The sequence below is a fragment of the Halyomorpha halys genome, unplaced genomic scaffold (assembly GCF_000696795.3).
Source record: "Halyomorpha halys isolate HHAL.00 unplaced genomic scaffold, Hhal_1.1 Scaffold1036.1, whole genome shotgun sequence".
In the NCBI taxonomy this organism is placed as follows: Eukaryota; Metazoa; Arthropoda; class Insecta; order Hemiptera; family Pentatomidae; genus Halyomorpha; species Halyomorpha halys.
The window spans coordinates 410526-429255 of record NW_027109566.1 but is presented as its reverse complement, the minus strand read 5'-3'; the positions used below and the strand labels follow the sequence as shown (position 1 = coordinate 429255).

General features: G+C 29.1%; 2 protein-coding genes across 3 annotated transcripts in view; both read left to right on the top strand.

Annotated features, from left to right (window-relative positions):
• Positions 1 to 365: 365 nt before the first annotated feature.
• On the top strand, positions 366 to 12398 carry LOC106688003 (protein brambleberry). 2 transcript variants are annotated; one of them, XM_014432261.3, is made up of 11 exons: positions 366 to 942; positions 2031 to 2162; positions 4793 to 4978; positions 6450 to 6672; positions 7062 to 7178; positions 7264 to 7443; positions 7574 to 7783; positions 10159 to 10317; positions 10396 to 10466; positions 10601 to 10701; positions 12092 to 12398. In XM_014432261.3, the coding sequence occupies exons 1-11, from the start codon at positions 718 to 720 to the stop codon at positions 12198 to 12200; spliced, it is 1713 nt and encodes a 570-aa protein (XP_014287747.1). In that variant the 5' UTR covers positions 366 to 717; the 3' UTR covers positions 12201 to 12398. The 2 variants fall into 2 exon arrangements, with proteins under 2 accessions (XP_014287747.1, XP_014287748.1); XM_014432262.3 differs by having other exon boundaries at positions 373 to 942; positions 2034 to 2162.
• Positions 12399 to 12940: 542 nt separating this feature from the next.
• The window catches only part of LOC106688002 (solute carrier family 2, facilitated glucose transporter member 1), a 112321-nt gene continuing 106531 nt past the window's right edge, over positions 12941 to 18730 (top strand). Inside the window, exon 1 of the mRNA XM_014432258.2 lies at positions 12941 to 13022. The gene's annotated coding sequence lies outside the window, so the exon portion shown is untranslated. The remainder of the gene's footprint in view (positions 13023 to 18730) is intronic.

Below are 18730 nucleotides of genomic sequence, written 5' to 3'. Positions count from 1 at the left end.
GTTAACTTGAAGATTGCGTGTGTTGCGAAGATTGAACACAAACAAAATTGGGTGTTAACAGCTTGTTTGGTTGTATAGCTCAGAACATTCAATAGGTTTAAGTGAATCCTTTCTGACGGAGTTGTGGCTTGATATTCAAACTCAAAATATCATATTAGATTAACTAATGCATTTAAAAACTTGCGTAATTCTTTGATCGTATACTTTTGGATATGGTCACTCACGTAATGACCAGAGTTTTAATTCTGTGGAATTGTAGATAAGTTATGACTTATTTACCTTTATCCGTGTGTTATTAAAAATAATTAATAACATTAAAAGTTCACTCCTTTGAATTAATCATTATCTAATGTCTTCAGAAACATTCTCTAAAAATCATTTAAAAGTTTAAATTGTTTAGGTTGAAAGAGAATGTGTGCAAAACCTCTATGCAAGTAGTTCACACTTGGTCCATTGATCGTTGGTTAGCTCTTTCAGCTATTTATTGCTTATCATTAATACATTACTTATTCAGTTTTTGTCAAGCCGTTTAATATTTATTTTTAATTTCTTACAAATTTTTTTAATCGTCAAAATATATATTTTTCATATTAGATTACAGTTTTTAAATCGTGATTTAGTTTTGGCGGGATCAGTTGGCTGTGACAAAATGTCAACAGTAGAAGAGATTAGATGAACCTTAGTTACCAAAATGATAGTAATTTTATTTTCTAAACCATGACTGTTAGTAGATTAATCCTTTTGGGATTGTTATTGAGGCAACAATGTGCATCACATTTATTGGATTGGTTTGGATGGGGATCGGCACCCCAATTCATAGGTTCCTCCACTCCACTTTTGGATATACCCTTTGAAGAATTAGGTCCTGAAGATAAGTTTTTGGTCGAAGCTAGTAAAATAACTGGCCTCAAGCTCGCCCAGTTAGATGTCTGTCAGCATAAAGTAAGTATTATCAATCATTTATTTAGTTATAATTAATTCAGTCTTTATATGAAACTGTTTCTTAAATTTCTGATTGCTTCACTCTTGGAACATCTCAATGAATGGAGTTTTAGTTCTTAGATGTTTGAACTTCGCAAACCATTTTAATTTTGCTAAAAGATTTGTTTTATTTTTGGCAATGGTGTCAACTGCCTTCCTTCCTTCCTCATATGCTTCAGAGATCTTGTATGGGAACAACAGTTTAAATTTATACCATTGTTTTTTCTCATGTACAAAAAATGTATCCAGTGTTGACCGATAAGTTTGTTTTTGTATTGGTTTCTACTTAAATTATTAGAGGTATACAGGTTATCATTACTTGCAAAATATTTAAAATTAACTATTACATTTGAACTAAAGTATCTTGTACTTGTCAATAAATATTTAGTTTATTTCATATTATATAACATTATTTCTATTTTTTTTTTTTTATTCATAGTTCTATAGATTGAAATTTTTATCCGTTTTTAAATGTTTTGTATTATAATGAGGTGTTTATAGTTGACCATAGATTAATAAAAGGAGAAGATGGTCGAGGTTGTGGTCAGGAAGAATACACAAATATGCAAAAACTTATTTATTTGTGCTGACCTTTCAACATGAATTTCAGGCCTTCATCAAGGTTGATAACAACCATAACTCAGAGAAACATAAAAATAAAAGGAAAATAATAAATAAGCAAACTTGGAAATATACATAACAGTAAATCAACACTTTGCACTCGAAGTATTTTTCATTTATATTACCAGCTTAATAATCTGCGAGCCGCGACAGTCATTTGTCACCAAAAGCAAAATATCTTATACACTTGTTTTTATGATTTGTCTTTGTCTTCATTTTATGGACTGATAATTATTTGCATTTTCTCCGTAGTGGAGCCCTCAAGTGCAAAGGGTTTAATAGATAGTAGTTGATTGATAATAATAGAAGTAGATAGATATTAGTTGATTGATAATCATAGAAGTAGATAGAAGATTAAATTATAATTATATTAAGTTAATTATTAGGATTTTTCCCAATATCATTGTTTATTCAAATCTCTGTTTAAGCAGATTGTTATGAAAATCAAAGCTTCTTGTGGCACACTTTCAGATGAAGAAATTGCTAAACTTTCTGTTAACCTTCTGAATTGTCAAGCTGATGTTGAGGGGCGAAAAACATTTCCATGTACCACCGAAATGGTAAAGTAACTTTATTTTTAAAATTATATGATATATAAACTGTTTTAGTATTTCATATTTTTCAAAATAATTTCAATTTTTAAATGTTTTACATTCAAATATTACCACTTAACTAAACTAATTATATATAATAATATAATTTGTTTATATTATTATTTTGATTTTATATTATTAATTGAATTCAGGACAACAATTTGTTTAAAGTTACAGTGACTCACAAAATATTCACAATTCTTCAAAATATATAAATTGATAAAAAATATTATATCAAAATATATAAAATGAACTCTGCCGGGTTCCGTTTCAGTTCCATTTAGTTTACATAGTTTGTGCAAATGTTTAGAAAATATAATTAGTTTGATTGTTTTATATTGAGGTGTTGAAAACACCTTAATACCCCAGAAGATCTGAGTTTTAATGAATGATAAAAAATTTCTTGAGTCATTCACAATATTAGGTTGATTAAATCTGTACTTATAAACCTTTCTTCATAATAAAAAGTATCCTAAAAAATATTACAAATTTAATAAAATGGAAAAAAAATTGTGAATAATTTGTGTGTGTTGTATTAACTTGTTAACTCCAGATGTATAAATGTTGTTTAGATCATAAATGTATTTTTTTTTTCTGAAAAGTAGTGCATATTTTTTACATACAATTAAAAAATTTGAATATGTAACATTTCTTTTATTTTACATTATTTTTTAGTACTTGTAGTTAAAATAAAAAAAGCAAAGTTTCAAATATTTTCATGAACCACTCCCTGTAAATGAAGTATTAGTTTAGTCATTGTCAAAAAAACAAAAACAATTTATTTACTTTGGATTGGAATGAACCTTTATATCAGCAAATAACTGTCACTTGTGAAATTAAAAATTAAACAATAATTCAAAAATAATATTTAAAAAATAACTTGCTCGATTTCCATGGTAAATAGTTAATTAGTTCATTATTATGATTTAGTTAATTAATATAGTTCTTAGAAAATTAATTTATGTTCATTTTTATATTACTTGATAACTATTCCTAAAAATGAATGCCATATTATAAAATAGATTTATATACACTATAAAAAAACATACTAAATATGCCATTATTTTTCATTTAATGTATAAAATTACTGAAATAATTTTTCCAAATTATAATATTGTATATAATTAACTAACCTAATTATGTAATTAGCTCCTAAGGTAAGGTAGAATAATATGGAAGTAGAGTTTATTTTTTGACATGCTAATTAATGTACTTATTAATAAAATAAAATAAAATAAATCTTTTACTTTTTTCAAAAATATTTATTTGTAAACAAAATAAAAAGAGAAGAAGAAACTTTTCAATATTAATAAAAAATAGATATGTAACTTTACTTAATTTCTAAAACTTTGTAAACTGAAGAGACGTTTAAATATTTAAAAAATAAATATAAAATATTTAATTCCTAGTTTTTGGATATACAACTAGATATATTAAACTATCTGTCCAAAAATAATAATCAGCTTGTAAAATATTTTTTCTAAATTAACTGATGTGTAAACCGAGTTGTGTATTTGTAAGCATTTAAAACCATTGAGTCTAAATTGAAAAAAAAAAAAATCCCTTTTACTCTTTTTAAATTTAAAATAAGTTTTTTTTCACCCCTGAAATTTAATTCTTAATCTAATTAAAAACATTTGCCATAAAAAATAATTTTTATAAAATAATTGACACAAATGTACAATAAAAATTTTTGTTTCTGTTAAAGGTTTTCTTCAGTGTTTTCATTTATTATTAGAAATCATTTTACAAATTGAATGTTTTTTTTTTTCTCATTTTGTTTCTGAAACTAGAGTATTTCCTAAAAATATTAAAATCAATTCTATAACATTCTGACTTGTGGAAGATTTTATGAATTAATTATTTAATTCTCATGCTTAATAATATGATTCATTTGTTTAGTCAATATAATTTTATTCCTTTATGTAATTTTATTCATTAACAATATTATATAGTGGTGGTCTATTTGCTAATTTTATTATATATTATAATATATGAGGTATAGTATATAGGAATAGTAGAATAGGTAGTTACAGTGAATTTCAATGTATTAATTAATCTAAAAGTTGAACTATTTTCTTTTTTAAATGAGATATCTCTTTTGATTTATCATCTCTTCTCTTCTTTTTTTTTTAGTTTTGAATGATTTTATCTTACTATAAAACATTTTTATGTACATTGTAATTAACAAAGAAATATTGGCAAAATGATTTACTGATAGTGTAAAAATAGTTACAGTGAATTTCAAACTCGGCCATTATAAAAGTGAATAATTGCTAATTTTTTCACTATAACTTTAAAGGAATATAATTATTATAGTACAAAACAATGAGCATGCATATTGGTCTTGTCATTTTAAAAGATATAATTATCCCAAAAATAAAAAAACAAAGGTGACATTAAAAGAAATGCAAATTAAAAAAAATGTTTATAGTATTACTATTTTTGACGATTTAGAACTTGAAGATGATAGCAAGTCCTGTTTGGATCCTCAAAAACACTAATATCACTGTGCTAAGTATAGACTAGGCATTTTATTTTCACTATACTCTTTTTAAGCTATGTAATTATGGTATTTGCCTAAAAATCTTTTTCAGAGTCTCAGAGCGTGTACGAGCGAAATGGATGCGGAAACTTGGAATGCCTACCACATTATGAGCAATCGTGCTAGAGCCGTCTGCTATGCCTCGAGACAGGAAGAGTTCAGGGCCCTCGCCGAGATGACAATCAACCGCCTTGTCGCTACAGCTAGGACTCACATCGAGCAGATGGCTACTGTTCATGTAAGATTTGTCTTTATGAAGGACATTACTATTTATTGGAACTATTTTAGAATAGAATTATTATTATTTGAATATACCATTTTCATTGCTGTTTTAAGCTTATATTAATTAATCTAAAAGTTGAACAATTTTCTTTTTTAAATATCTCTTTTGATTTATCATCTCAAATAAAGAACATTTCATTGATTAAGAAAAAAAATATAATTACCCTTTTCAAAATTTAAGATTTCATGTTCCGAGATTCATAGAATCAAAATAGGATTTTAATTTGTGATATTTATGGTTTTTCTCAGAAACCACTGAATAAGTATTTAAAGGAGCTCAATTGGACCGACATTTCCAGGATTGTCAGACTACTATAATCTGCTATTCTCCTATTACAATATAAAAATTTTCCTGCAAGAATTGACCTGCATTGTCCCCTCTCACTACTTTCATTTCATCACGCATCACAAAATCAATTTTCTTGTGTTTAATTTTTTTATTTTATTATTTTTTTTTTTTTTAGTTGTAGAACGTTGGTAAAGAAGTTTCATTTCGCAATGTTTATAGATTACCTTCCATTGGTATAAAGCTGTGAACGAGTATGAATGTGTTCCATGTAATCTTTTTATTATGTTTATGGTTGCTGCTCCAGTCATATGGGGTGTGGTGTAACATGACGTAAAGCCGAAGGTATTTCTCATTGAACGGTTGATCTAATGCAAAAAGAATTTTCAAATCGGATCCATATTTTTTTTTATTAGTACAGTTAAAAAAGGGAAACTCTTCTACTGTTCAAATTTATAAACAGTTAAAAAAAATAATAGATTAAGTACTCAGAAAAAACTAATTCAGTAAAAACAAAACTGAATAACTGACTTTGTGATTTATATTAAAAACTGTAAAATTGTTCATTCACTTAAATTAAATCATTTTTCTTAAACAATTTTATTTTGTATTATATTAAATTGGTCTATTAAATTAAAATTTGTCATATAATAATATACATATCACCTATATGTTATTATGTTTAATTTTTATCCAGTGTATGATTAAAATTAACATTGGAGTTTTTTCTTTTGTATGCTCAAGATTAACTGGCTTTCCTATTTATTTGGCAATGTCTTGTTCTAGATATGGAAGGTTCTGTTGTGACTGAAAGTGGAGGAATCAACCTTCAGTTGATTTAAATGTTAGATTTTATCTGCCTAACAAAGTTATTTATCGAGAAATATCAAATTTTATGGAAAATAGCCTTACTAAAATTATTTCTAACATTTTTACTACTGTTACCATTTCAAAGCCTTTTTTATTCTTTCTTTGTGAAAAATGTGAGATGTATCAGATATTCCAACAAAAACTTGTCAAGTTGTGAAAATGAAGAGGAATTACTTATTTTAGTCTCTTTTAGATTCTTATTGAAACCAATTTCATTATTCATTCCTTAAATTTATGCCTTCAGTAATATTTATGTGTCTTTTTTATTTAGGAGAGACAGTCTAAATTAGAGAAAGCGACCCAAATTGCTCTCGATCGTATCTCTCAAAGTCAGCACGATGTTCTGGCTAGCTATACTCGATTGAGAAGGCTTGAATCTGGGCTTGGAGCAAAACTTATAGAAGATAAGTCAGGCCTCGAAGAGATTGGGAACATGGTTACTAAAGAAGCTGAGAGCATTGATGGAATCCTGAAAGATTTTAAAAAAGCTCTTGGTGATTATTGTTTTTTTATTTTTGAGTTTTCTTTTCATTTCAACTGCTGTTAATTTAAAGGAAGTTTGTTAATCAAGCAATAGTTTTTTGTTTTGTTTTTAAATCACTGGTGTTATAGTTTTTTTTTTTGTTTTTTTTTGTATCCTCAGGGAAATTAAAAATTGGGTTGCAAAGTTGTCTCGAATCTATAATTTTAATAAATAGAGGACTAGAAAACTTGTATCAGACTATTATACAGTAGGAAAATTCTTTATGTGGAAGTGTTTGTAAATCTTGTTCATGGTAGTTTGTTGTTGGAATATGTTGAAGTGGATTGCCCTCACATGCAAAATGTTTAGCTAGAAAATGTTACTTGTTTTTAAAACTTTTTTTTTTATTTTTTCATTCAGACGATGCTGGCAAAGAATTGATAAATCAGAAGAAAGAAGAATCTGGTGAGCATGAAAAGTTAATGGCAGGATTAAAAGATTCGTTAACAGCAATCGACAATATAATCAATAAAATTAGTAGGTTTATTTATTTTTAATTAAGACAATTTTCATTAGAATACAGCCTTTCTTTCTTTTTGTTTGTTTATTTATTTTTTTATAGATACAGTTAGCACACTTTTGGACAACCACAGTGCTCAATACTCTTCTGAGTCTAAAAGTTTGTTTTCTGATTTGAAAGAACTTAGTAAATCTATTAATGAAATATCATCTAACGCTAATGCGCTGAGGAAGCTTGCTGAACAGAAAATGTCATTGGTTTCTACTCTAATTGGGGAGACCGGTACGTAGCCATTTATACCAACAACTCATTAATAGTTTAAATACTTATGATAACTTTATAATTTTTATGTATATAGTTATCTAAACATGAGACAATTTTTGTATTTTTGATTGTTTATCTTTTATATTAGGTGAGAATTTTGATACAGCTGTCTTCATTTCTCTTCATATCCTCTGCCTTTTAACGGCAATGGTAATAAGCAGCTTTCTCGAGTTCCGTCGTAGATGGAGAGTGCTCATTGTTTCCTCAGGCTTCCTTAATACATATCTTTCAATTAACAATATGCCTTATTCACTTCGTCTTTTAGACTTGTACTTATTTTTGGCTGGAGCTGTGATAGGTAATTATGAATATCTTATTTTTTAAACAAATATATTTTTTATTTTAAAATAATTTTGTTTTAATGATCAAATAAAAAAAACTATGGAATTCTAATTTATTTATTTATCAAATTTGTGATTTTTCAACTTGTGTCATGAATCCCCTAAAGCAGTCCCCATATGGGAGGAAATACATTTGAACAGGCAGAGAGGTTTAAAAATTTAGCATCTCGAATAACTTGAAAAAACGGAGTCGGTGTAGAAGTAAACGTGGGACAATGCTTTTTATTTTTCATTTTTGAAATTGCTTCGAGTCTTCTGTTCAGGTACTTAAAAGTTAGAAATCACCAAACTATTATCCTTCCTACTGTTCTACACGGATGCGAAACATGGGCTTTTAGCTTAAGGGAGGAACAGTACCTTAACTTTATTTTTGGTTTTGTTTTTAAGTTTATTTATTGATATTTACAACTGTAAAATATATACAAGTAAATTTGTTGTTAGTTATACAATGGCATGATACAGACATGTGGAGAATCTACCCATTGATAGAACTCCAATAACATTTCTAGAGGAGAACATTCTTTTCAGCCAGGAAAGGAGGATTATCAGATAATGAAGAAGGCAGGTTTCACAAGTGGATTTGGGTGGTTGGGAAGTTTATAATGAAAGGAATAATATCTGATTCTGGCTAGATCGGTTACATATGGAACATTTAGGTCTTTATGGATGTTTTTATTTGTAACAAAGTAAGGAGCATTGAGGATTTTACGAAGGATTTTGGATTGTAAGGATTGGATACGAGAGCAATTGGATGGTTTAGTGGAGCCTTAAAGCTCAGCTCTGTAAGTCCAGAGAGCCCTTATTATAGTCATATAAATGAGTGTTTTGTAATTAATTGGAAGTTTATTGTCTAGTAAGTTTTCTAATAATCGGAAATGATGAGCAGTTTCCTGTCTTTTTAGTCTTTTTTAAGGATTCGAAGTCAGTTGTTTGTGGCAGTAATAATTGGGTTATTAATTAAGGATACTGTGGGACAGGAAGTCACTGGCTTACTAGTACTTAACTAGTAGTAGTGTAATGATGTGGATTACGAGTCTGGCAAGTGAGCCTATTGGTTCTTTTTGCCATCCCCAAGGCATACCAATGGAATGGCTCTGTTATGTATCTTATTCCTCTATAACGAACCTTTTCGATCTTTCTAATGAAATTTAAAAGGGACGCCCCATCTGGAGAGAAAGCCTCATTTTCTGTGATTCTATCAGAGTCTAGAAGCCTACATCTTAGTGATGCATACCGACCACACTAACTTATGCTTCTTTAAGCACGCTAATGATTCAAAGTTCTCGCTTCGGCAGTACATACACTAAAAGTCACAGGCTTACTACAAAGGGTAAAAATGATTTGGTGGGATTTATTAGAATTTATTTTAATCCTCCAGTTTTTACACCATTCTTCAAGGGTGGTGATATGGGATTGGAGGGTTTGGGATTTAATGTTTTTAAAAATAAAGTATTGCACCTAATGTTTGGACTGAAGAAGGATGAGTTAAGCGGTAAATTTAGAATGTTATATAATGTCGATTTATGTGAACTGCAATCTGTAAATATATTTCAGTTGATATAATTGTGAATAAGATGGTTGTAGAACTTAGTAACGAAGTTATCTCTAAAAAGTTAAACACTGATTCAACAGGTAAACATTCGAGGGTTAGATCGAAATGTAGGTGCAAGAATTGCGTCGTCTGATCTGATAGGTTGGGATTTGGAAATTAGGGCAAATATATAATAAAGGTAAAAATTTATTTCAAATTAGAAAATAACTAAAATCAGAAAACCATGTATTTATAATTTTAATTTGATGACAAATTATCGATATTTTTGTCTTGATATCTTATCCCTACAACTGAGCATGACAGGAGAACTGGCAACATGGGACAGGTGACTTTGCATTCTGTTGATGATAATTTAAAGTGTGGTAACTCAAGTGTAGTCGTATCTCACCAGCCTTATTTCATGATGGCTAATTTAGATATGGCTATATCGCCTATTTTTTGTAGATATAACTTTCAACTATTCACCATTATTGGAATTATTTTACATTAATTTTCCAGTGGACTTTGCTTTATAACTTTTAAACTAATAGAAACTCTAAAGTTTCTTTTTATTCAAGAAAAAAGTAATAAGAAATTAATAATGAGGGATTAGGTATTAGGGACTTGGTCTTTCTAATATTCATCATTGGACTTGCATCTCATAAATATATAATATCGTTAGTTGCAGAAAGTTATGGTAGTACATTAAAAAAATTTGACTCGGATAATCTAGTAAAATAGTTAAGAAATATAATAACAATAGTAACTAACTGATTTGTTATAATTTGATGTTCCTTTTAGTTGATACTGTGATCGTACAAATACTCAGGCAGATTAATGAAAAAAATTCCAAGGCTGAAAAATTGCCTGTAGAACCTGAAAAGAAGGAATATACCAGGCAGGAAAGAGAACTGAACGGTTTCAAAAAACCTCTATCTAAGGTCGATGAATGGCTGACGGGTAAAAATCTCTTTTTTGACACTCATTTGAAATTTTATTTTGTAAATTTCTGAAAGTAAAGTTTCATTTCATTTTTAGAAAAGTTTTCCGATCGTGAAATTTATGCTATAAGAAATGGCTCTTTACCGACCATGACACCTGTTTCTAGGGTATCTTTAATACATTATATTAATTACATAATTTAATATATTTTATATAGACAGTAATGTAATTGGAATATTTTATTCTAACCTTCCTGATAACAGATAGATATTCTTAAATATATTTCTTCTTTGCTATCTAGGGGGCTGCACTAGTCCAAGATGATGAGATGTCTGTCACATCTGGTGTGAGTACAAGATCTCGAAGGAGGCATGTCTCTCCTCCCAGTTCTATAGGAGGGAGGTAAATATATTTTTATTTGATTTTATTGAAAGTTTTATTTATCTCATGTAATCCTTCAATAACTGATAATGAGAATCATTTGCGGGATAAGAAAGTTAAATGATTACTAGAACTAGATTATTTTTTAAGTCTGAAATTATGTAATTGCTTTCCTATAATTATTAGAACTGTTTTTAAATTATTAAAATTTTAGTCGATTTGGATAAAGATGCACCGATATTAAAAAATCATGGCATAGGTAGTAGAATTTGAACTAATAACAGCGGTTGACAACCAAAAATTTGATGTATTAATTTTAGTTGGTCTGATACTAAAGATGGACTCTTGTTATTCCATTAGTTATTATTTTTGTAAAATAATAACATGTATGAACAAAGTCACTCTCAATTGAGAAAAATGTCAATTATTTTTTGTAGACCTGTGTTTTTAAGTGAGTAGATAATGTAATTCAATTAATTTTTTAAAGGAAAGAAGAGTAAAATAAAGCTATATGCAGGAATTTAGTTTAACAAAATTGAAAAATAATTAAATAAAATAGGTTCACAAAATTTCAAATAAAAACTAACTTCATATCCATTCAGTATCCCCAAAAATCTTTATTTTCAAATCTCTAACAAAAATAAAAAATATAATTTTTTCTTGCTGATTGGTGAGAGAAATTTTGTTTACCCTTTTTCCTGTATAAGTTATAACCTTTAATACTTGTTTATTCTTTGACCTAATTTAAATTATTATTTCAAATTCACTTTGAAATAAAGTAATAAAAAATTGTGAAATAAAACATATATAATCATCACTTTATTTTAAATAAATTTCGGTGATATAGATAATGTAGAGAGGAATACTCTTAACTAGGTTGAAAATTTTAAATATTCAGTGTTTACTATAATTGAAAAAAAACAATTGATAAGAAAATTAAGGTTAGGTTAATGGTGGAAAATGCTTGTTTATCAAAATTTCAAAGTTACATAATTTGTGCTTTCTGTTCAGAAACTTAAATGTTAGGTTTTGCAAAACTAATATCTTATACATCCTTCATTAATTTTTCATCCGTCTTAAGGTTTTCAAAAAGAAATTGTTTGTTAAATATTCAGACCGAGGAAGGATGAGTTCAGTGTAGAATTAAGAAGGCTGTGTGTAAACTGAACCTGATAGGTATAATTGAGGTTTTGACATTAAATTATTTAGAAAAAAAAATTGATTGTGATGCTAAGTTTTTTTTTTCTTTACTGATAGCATATTTGAAATTCAGTTTATTTTGATATGAGTTTAATCAAATTTTTGAGAATTTGATTTACTGAACTTTAAATTCTAATGATTTTTAATATGTTTTATGTTTATTTATTTTTTTAATTATTCACCAAAAATGCATATATTTTTTTGTGTGTAGTTCAACTACTAAGACGATGTGCTCAGCAGTACGCCCTAATGGTCAACGGTGTAAGTTACCTGCAAAATCTGGTCAGTTGTTATGCCGTATTCATGAAAATAATCGGTAACATTTGTACGAAAATACCATGACAAGTATATATGTTTTTAAATATTGTTATTTATTTTTTCATTCGATTGTTATGTTTTTTTATATTAAAAAGACATGCTTTAATTGTTACTATTAGTGTTCAGACTGAAAAATCCTTTGAAATTTAGGCTTATTAGTCTCTGTGATTCTGCAATAAATGAATTTTGATTTTGAATAATCTTTGATTTTTCCTTAACCTGTTTCTAGAATATATGTTTATATAATGAATAAGTAAATAAATATTTTTGTCATTGCATGAAAATGAGAGTATTCTAGTTCCTGAATCCTGGAACATAAAACTGCTAAAATAGCAGCTAATATTTGCTAATAGAAAATAACAGTTATTTCTAAATCACTGTAAGTGAAATAATTTACTGCTGTTTAGAAAATAACTATTGTTCCCTAGTAGTAACTTATGAAGTAAAAGTTATTTCTAAATAGCATCTAAGGAAAAACAGCTAATATCTGATTGGAAATAACAGTTAAAAATAATAGCTTACTAATTTATGATCTGTCACTATTATTATTTACTAATGATATTCTAAGATATTTTATATACTAAAATAGGGCTTCTAATAAATCTTTTGCTAATTTTTAATGATTATTTCACTATTTGTTTTATTAATGACAATTCATTTCACTTTTTCCAGTAAATGTTTAAATTTAGTTCATTCATTGATATTTTTAGTTGTGGGCTAAATGCCAAAAATTTATTTTAAACCGAATTTCTAAGACATGGTTAGTTAGTTGTTACACTTGTGCTGTGATAAACATTTTCAGGACGTCGTCTGACATAGTTGAGGTACAGTGAGTTACAATTGTTTTTAAATTACACTAATTAACAAGTAATGTTTCTGAATGTTTCCTAACCCTAAGGGAGCTAATTATTTCTAGTTTTTGATCTAGAGAAAGGAATATGACAATAATTACAGGATCATGTGACAAACAAAAAACAGCATATAAACTTACATGCTTGGTTAAATAAGTATGAAACACTTTTTAAAAACTAAAACATCAACATGATAAAAGCTTATGATTAGTAACTACTCTACAGATCTCTAAAAACAGCAATTATTGAATGTAAAATGGATAACTAATTGGAAATATTAAAAATCTGAAGTGCAAATGGTTATAAAATGATTATGACAAACCATAACAAATTAATTTCTGTAAAGTTTGTAAATGTTATAGAAATATATATGTAAAAATAAAAAACTTAATTAACGATTGTATTTAAAAACTGGTAAGGCGAGAGGCTATTAACTCTAAGGATCCGAGTTCGAATCCGGCTGGGCAGAAAATTATATTCTGTTACACTGTAGCTGTGCGTCAACTCCTGTCAGTTCTGGAGCCCTCTTGGGGTCCACCTAGCCTCATAAATTGAGTACCTTTAATTGGGTAAAAAATCTGGCAGTCTAGTGTGATTCTGACCAAATCACCTCTTTGCACAACTGTTGGTCTAATAACAATACTTCCTTAATAAGTATTGAACTCCAGACCCTCCATGGGTTTTAGTGGTACAGGTTGTATTTTTTTTTTAATTTAAAAACTAATGGACAACAACAAAACGATTTAAACGTATAATGAATTAGTGGCATGCCCTTCATTACTATTAATTATCAGATGAGTTTCTTAATTTGCTTAATACAAAACCTAATTTTATATTGTTTAAAATATTTTTATATTGTTTAAAATATTTTTATAATTTTAAAATAAGCTCTATACATCGTTGATAAATGTTATAGCAACAAATTTATATGCACTTAAAATTACTATGCTATGATCAATCTCTCAGTGAACACCTGAATCATTTCAATTTAATATTTTATAAAATAGAGTGTCTCGAATTTTTCATAATAACCTTTTCCGATTACTTCGGAAAGTGATTGGAAAATTATTTTTTCAAATTTTCTCTTACATCTTTCCTGAAACTTTTATGTTAAGTTGACAAAAAGCTGATATAGGCGTTAATGAAAGTGAAAATATTACTGTGTATTGTTCCATTGATTATTCTACACTCAAGATTCTGTCTTCATCTATGTCAAATGCAAGATTTTAACTTGGAAGAAAACGATCTTATTTTCGGCATTTTAAATAATAATAAATATTACAGCTCGTAAAGAAAGAAATCAACAAACTATAATCAAAAGTGTGTTTTTTAAAGAAGGGAATGCGGTAAAATGAGAAAATCTGTATTCTCTAGGAGTCAATTATTGAAGATTATGAAACATTATTTCATTGATTTTTTTTTTTTATTGTTCATTGAAAATTATGATCAGGATTTTTATCTCTAGTGTTACATTTTAATTTTTATTTATTTTTTATTATTTTACTGAAATCATCAAAATATGCATTTATTTTATGCAACTCAAATATATAAAATAAAATTTGATTAATTGTCATTAAGTGCTCTGATTTTTTAAGATATTTGATCAGCTGTTTGAAAAATTCATGCTAGCAAAATATGCTGTTGTATAAAATTGCGGGCTCCGCTCATCACTCACAGCTATACTACACAGAATCATTGAATTCAGGTTGCTAAAAACATGTGCCCACAGTTTCTCCTAATCATGTACTTTCACAGTAAAGTAATGGTAGTAAGAAGAACCATTGAGTCCAGGATCTATTTATTAGTTGAAAATTTCATTTTACTTGAAAATGGTCCTCTGCATGGGCAGATCAGGCATAGGGAAAATATTGTATTGATTCGTTTATAATAGAAAAGGAATAAGTTATACTTTTTTTGGGAAAATTGATTCTCTCTGGAGGCAGGTTTTCAAAGTAGTCATAAAAAGGGTATAAATGTATTGTTCTAAATAGATAAAAGCTATGCAAAATTTATTGTTAATTTTCAAAAAGTATTAAGTCCCAGGTTTGTGACTTTTTTAAAATAATGTGAACTGATAGAAGTACTGCAATGAATGTTATAACAATGCAGTAGTTGCATGTTTTCTGGGAGGTGCCAAATAAAATGGTGAGTGTGGCTAGTGTCAATTTAATCCTCAACACCACCCATTTCTGCTATCTTAACAGACCTAATGACAGTTATTTGCCATCGTTGTGGTTTTATTCCAGTCAAGAAGAAATAAATTAAAATCTGAATTATCTCAGAAACCCCACACGTCTACTTTTGTAAGTACTTATTTGATATGATATTTTGAAATACTAAATATTGTTGGGATCAATGCATAAATAGTTTTTTTAGAGAATTGAAACGATAAACCAAATTCATATTATATATTTCAGGTTTATATTAACATTAATAAATCCGGCCCATTAAAAAACTAATTAAAGACATTTATGTAAAAGATTTATACCAATTAATGAAAATTTATTAAGCTGGTCTGTAACAACAGTTAAAATTTCTTGGTGAGTTGAAAAGTAAAAAACGCCTACTTTGCAAATTTATTTTTTGTTTCAATATATTATTTATGCGCTTTATTATCAATTTTTTGTTTGATGCACCTAAAAAAAAAAACATTATAATGTTTTCGTAGTGTGTATTATCAGTTACTTACCCAATTTACCACCCCAGATAAAGACCATTTAATTGTACATTAGTATGCCTGGCATAATCAAAATCGTTATGTAATATTATGTTTTGATGAATTGATTTTAGAAGTTCAGAATTTTGAATAACTCTCATAAATCAGGGAAATCCGAAAAATTGAAGTAATATTTATTGGAATGTCAAGAATTCATAGAATGCACTGTAATTTTTAATCATTCAACTTGTAGTGTTCTGAAAGTTTTTTTATGGTTCATTCAAACCTCTCTTACTATCAGAAGCACAGCAGGCTGGCGTCAATCCAGAGAAATGCTCAGTAGCAGTTCACCAGGATGTGCCAAATCTTGTCGCATGAGTCAGTCCAGACTTTAGCAAGAGCAGTATTTCTTCAGAGAGAAAGCTCAGTCTTCAGTTCAGGTCAGTCGCTTAAGGACTGATGAGGATCCTAGAGAATAGAAGTAAATTATTTGGGAGGATATGACAGAAGAGTTGGGACCAACGTTGTATAATAACTCCGAAAGGGCTACTTCGAGAAAGCACGTCCTCTCCCCGTTCGGTCACGTTTAGAAGAGAAGTAAGAACTTCCGGACGACTAGGTCTCCCGTAGAGCATGGGACTTTCGGGCTGGGTATAGAAACGATATTATTCAACGTCCCGTCATACCCAATCTGTAATGTCTGTAGTGTGGCGAGCGTATACTGCTCGTCTTTGAGGCACTAAGGAAGAAGTCAGTAAGGGAAACCCACACAACGTTCTTTAAGAGAACTATTTCGTTCAACTATTAATTGATAAGATTTAGTAGCGTTGAAACTGTAGTGGGTCCTCCCTACTTCGATATTGAGTAAGGATGAATATGTTGCTGGATGGACATGGAGTATATAGTAAGTGCAGTAGCAGAAGGTCATCCTGATGACATAATAAATAAATTAAATGTATCAAGGAGTAATGTAAATTAACATTAAAACCAATCTTACAACTGTTTACTCCAATTTCATTAATACAAACTTTATTACACTTCCGTAAAGATGCCGTCAGTTGTGGACCATGAGACTATTAGAAGCATATTTATTCGATTTCTGAAATTTTAATACATAAAGACATAGTAGCATGATACAAGGTTGATTTTTCTTCAACAGATGCACTCTTAACGATTTCTAAAGTTCCAACATAAAAAAACAAAACTAAATATCTACAAAGTTTATTGTTTTTCTATGTTTTCAATTAATACAAAAATATCGTTATACATATCCTGTTTGGATACCCAATATTCTGGCCACTTCCAAGACCTTGTTGAATAATCTCGGGTTTCTAATAAATCCTGGACGTTCCTGTGCTGGACGGTTCTTGAATTTCCAGTGCAAGTACTTGCAGCAGACGCTCATCACGTAAGGATCTAAGTCCCTGAAGTTCAAAGTTCGGGGAATAGATTCCTTGAAAAACTTAAAATGGAAGAAGTCGCTCAAGAACTGACTCAGGTCGATGAGGCGGGTGTATATTTCCTTTTTGACGATAAACTTGAAGTCATCTGCCGCCTCGAGTACGACCCACGCAGGAGAAGCGACTATTAACAATTTCTGTTTATCGTCGTTTGACGATGTCAAGTCTTCCTGTTCGTTCGGGACAACTAATCCGAATTTTAAGGCACGATGCCTGTCGAAATCGATATCCCAATCTTGGAAGGCCAAACCATAGTTCATTGTCTTTACTAATTACATGTTTATAGGTTATCCAGGTGTATAATTTGTAACCATAGAGACGATAAATCATTTTTACTCCTAAAACCGAAAAGAAACAGATTTGAATCAGATTCATGAACAGAAATTGTGATTTATGTAGGCCGAAACTTTAATCTTTTAATAATTTGAAAGTTGTTCAGCATTAAATGAGACAGAAAGTTCCTTTCGAAAAGCAATAAACCAACGGCCATTATAAAGACATTCATAGTCAATAGTGGGTGACAAACAACTAATACAACAATTACTTCTAGACCAGACTGTACACAACTTTCAAAAATAAATTACCCGCCCATTCAACAGGGATATTTTTTTTTCCCTCCAGAGGAAAATTAAAGAAAGGAATGGACGTAAGAACGTAAAGAAGCAAGAAGCAGTTCTTATTTGAAAATAATTTAAAGGGGACTAGAGGAAACAGTTTAATCGAATCGACTCAAAAAATTAAAGAGAATCTTTGGATTTATATCCAAAGAGTAGATCAAGGGGTAAATGTCAAACTTTAGAATTTTACGTAGGGAAAAATTAGGACCTTAATAGATATAGAAAAAAATTAGAAGAATTAGATGCATTTTTAATATAGAGATTAGTTATACTTAGACAAATAAGAACTTTATATTATATCCCCGCCCTCAGACCTTTGTAGCAACGTCCTATATTTGTATACACAATGCAGGCAATGAATGAATAAGTTCTGGTAATTGTTTACTATCGCTCCTTCAAAAAAGTTAAAAGAAGTAAGCGTTGAAGGAACTGATCCTGTAAGTCATGGATAATAATCTAAACTTTAAACTAAAGCGGGAAAGAAGTAAGCGTGGAGGGAAATAAATTTTCCCTCTTGAAAGGCGGTTAATACTATAAACTAACCTACATACTAAGTGGTACTAAGTATAGTACAACTGTTACTACAACAGTTTGGTCAAGAAATAATTGTTCCCGTCTTTCTTGAAGAAGCCAAAGTGAACAATTACCATGCATTTAACTAAGTTTACTTCTTGAATTAATAAATGAATCCCCATGGTCTTTTTCTGATGGCTCCTCAAACCCACCTACAGGAGCACTGTTTCTTTTCGTTTATACAGGGTTCACCCGGAGGTAAACCTTTGTATAAGTACAACAAAGAACTTTCTGAAGTTTTTAATCGAGATTATAAGCACGAAAATGGTTATACAAGGCCGTACCCAGGATCAAAACTATGGGACGGAGTAAGCCATGGTCGTTTAGGTTGTGACATTTCAGCACGGAAAAGACAAATGGAACCAAAATAAATAA

Coding starts and splice junctions, on each gene's coding strand:
- LOC106688003 (XM_014432261.3), top strand. CDS start 718: ATGACTGTTAGTAGATTAATCCTTTTGGGATTGTTATTGAGGCAACAA. Junction 7,179..7,263: donor CAATATAATCAATAAAATTA/GTAGGTTTATTT, acceptor ATTTTTTTATAG/ATACAGTTAGCACACTTTTG. Junction 10,702..12,091: donor CCCAGTTCTATAGGAGGGAG/GTAAATATATTT, acceptor TTTTGTGTGTAG/TTCAACTACTAAGACGATGT.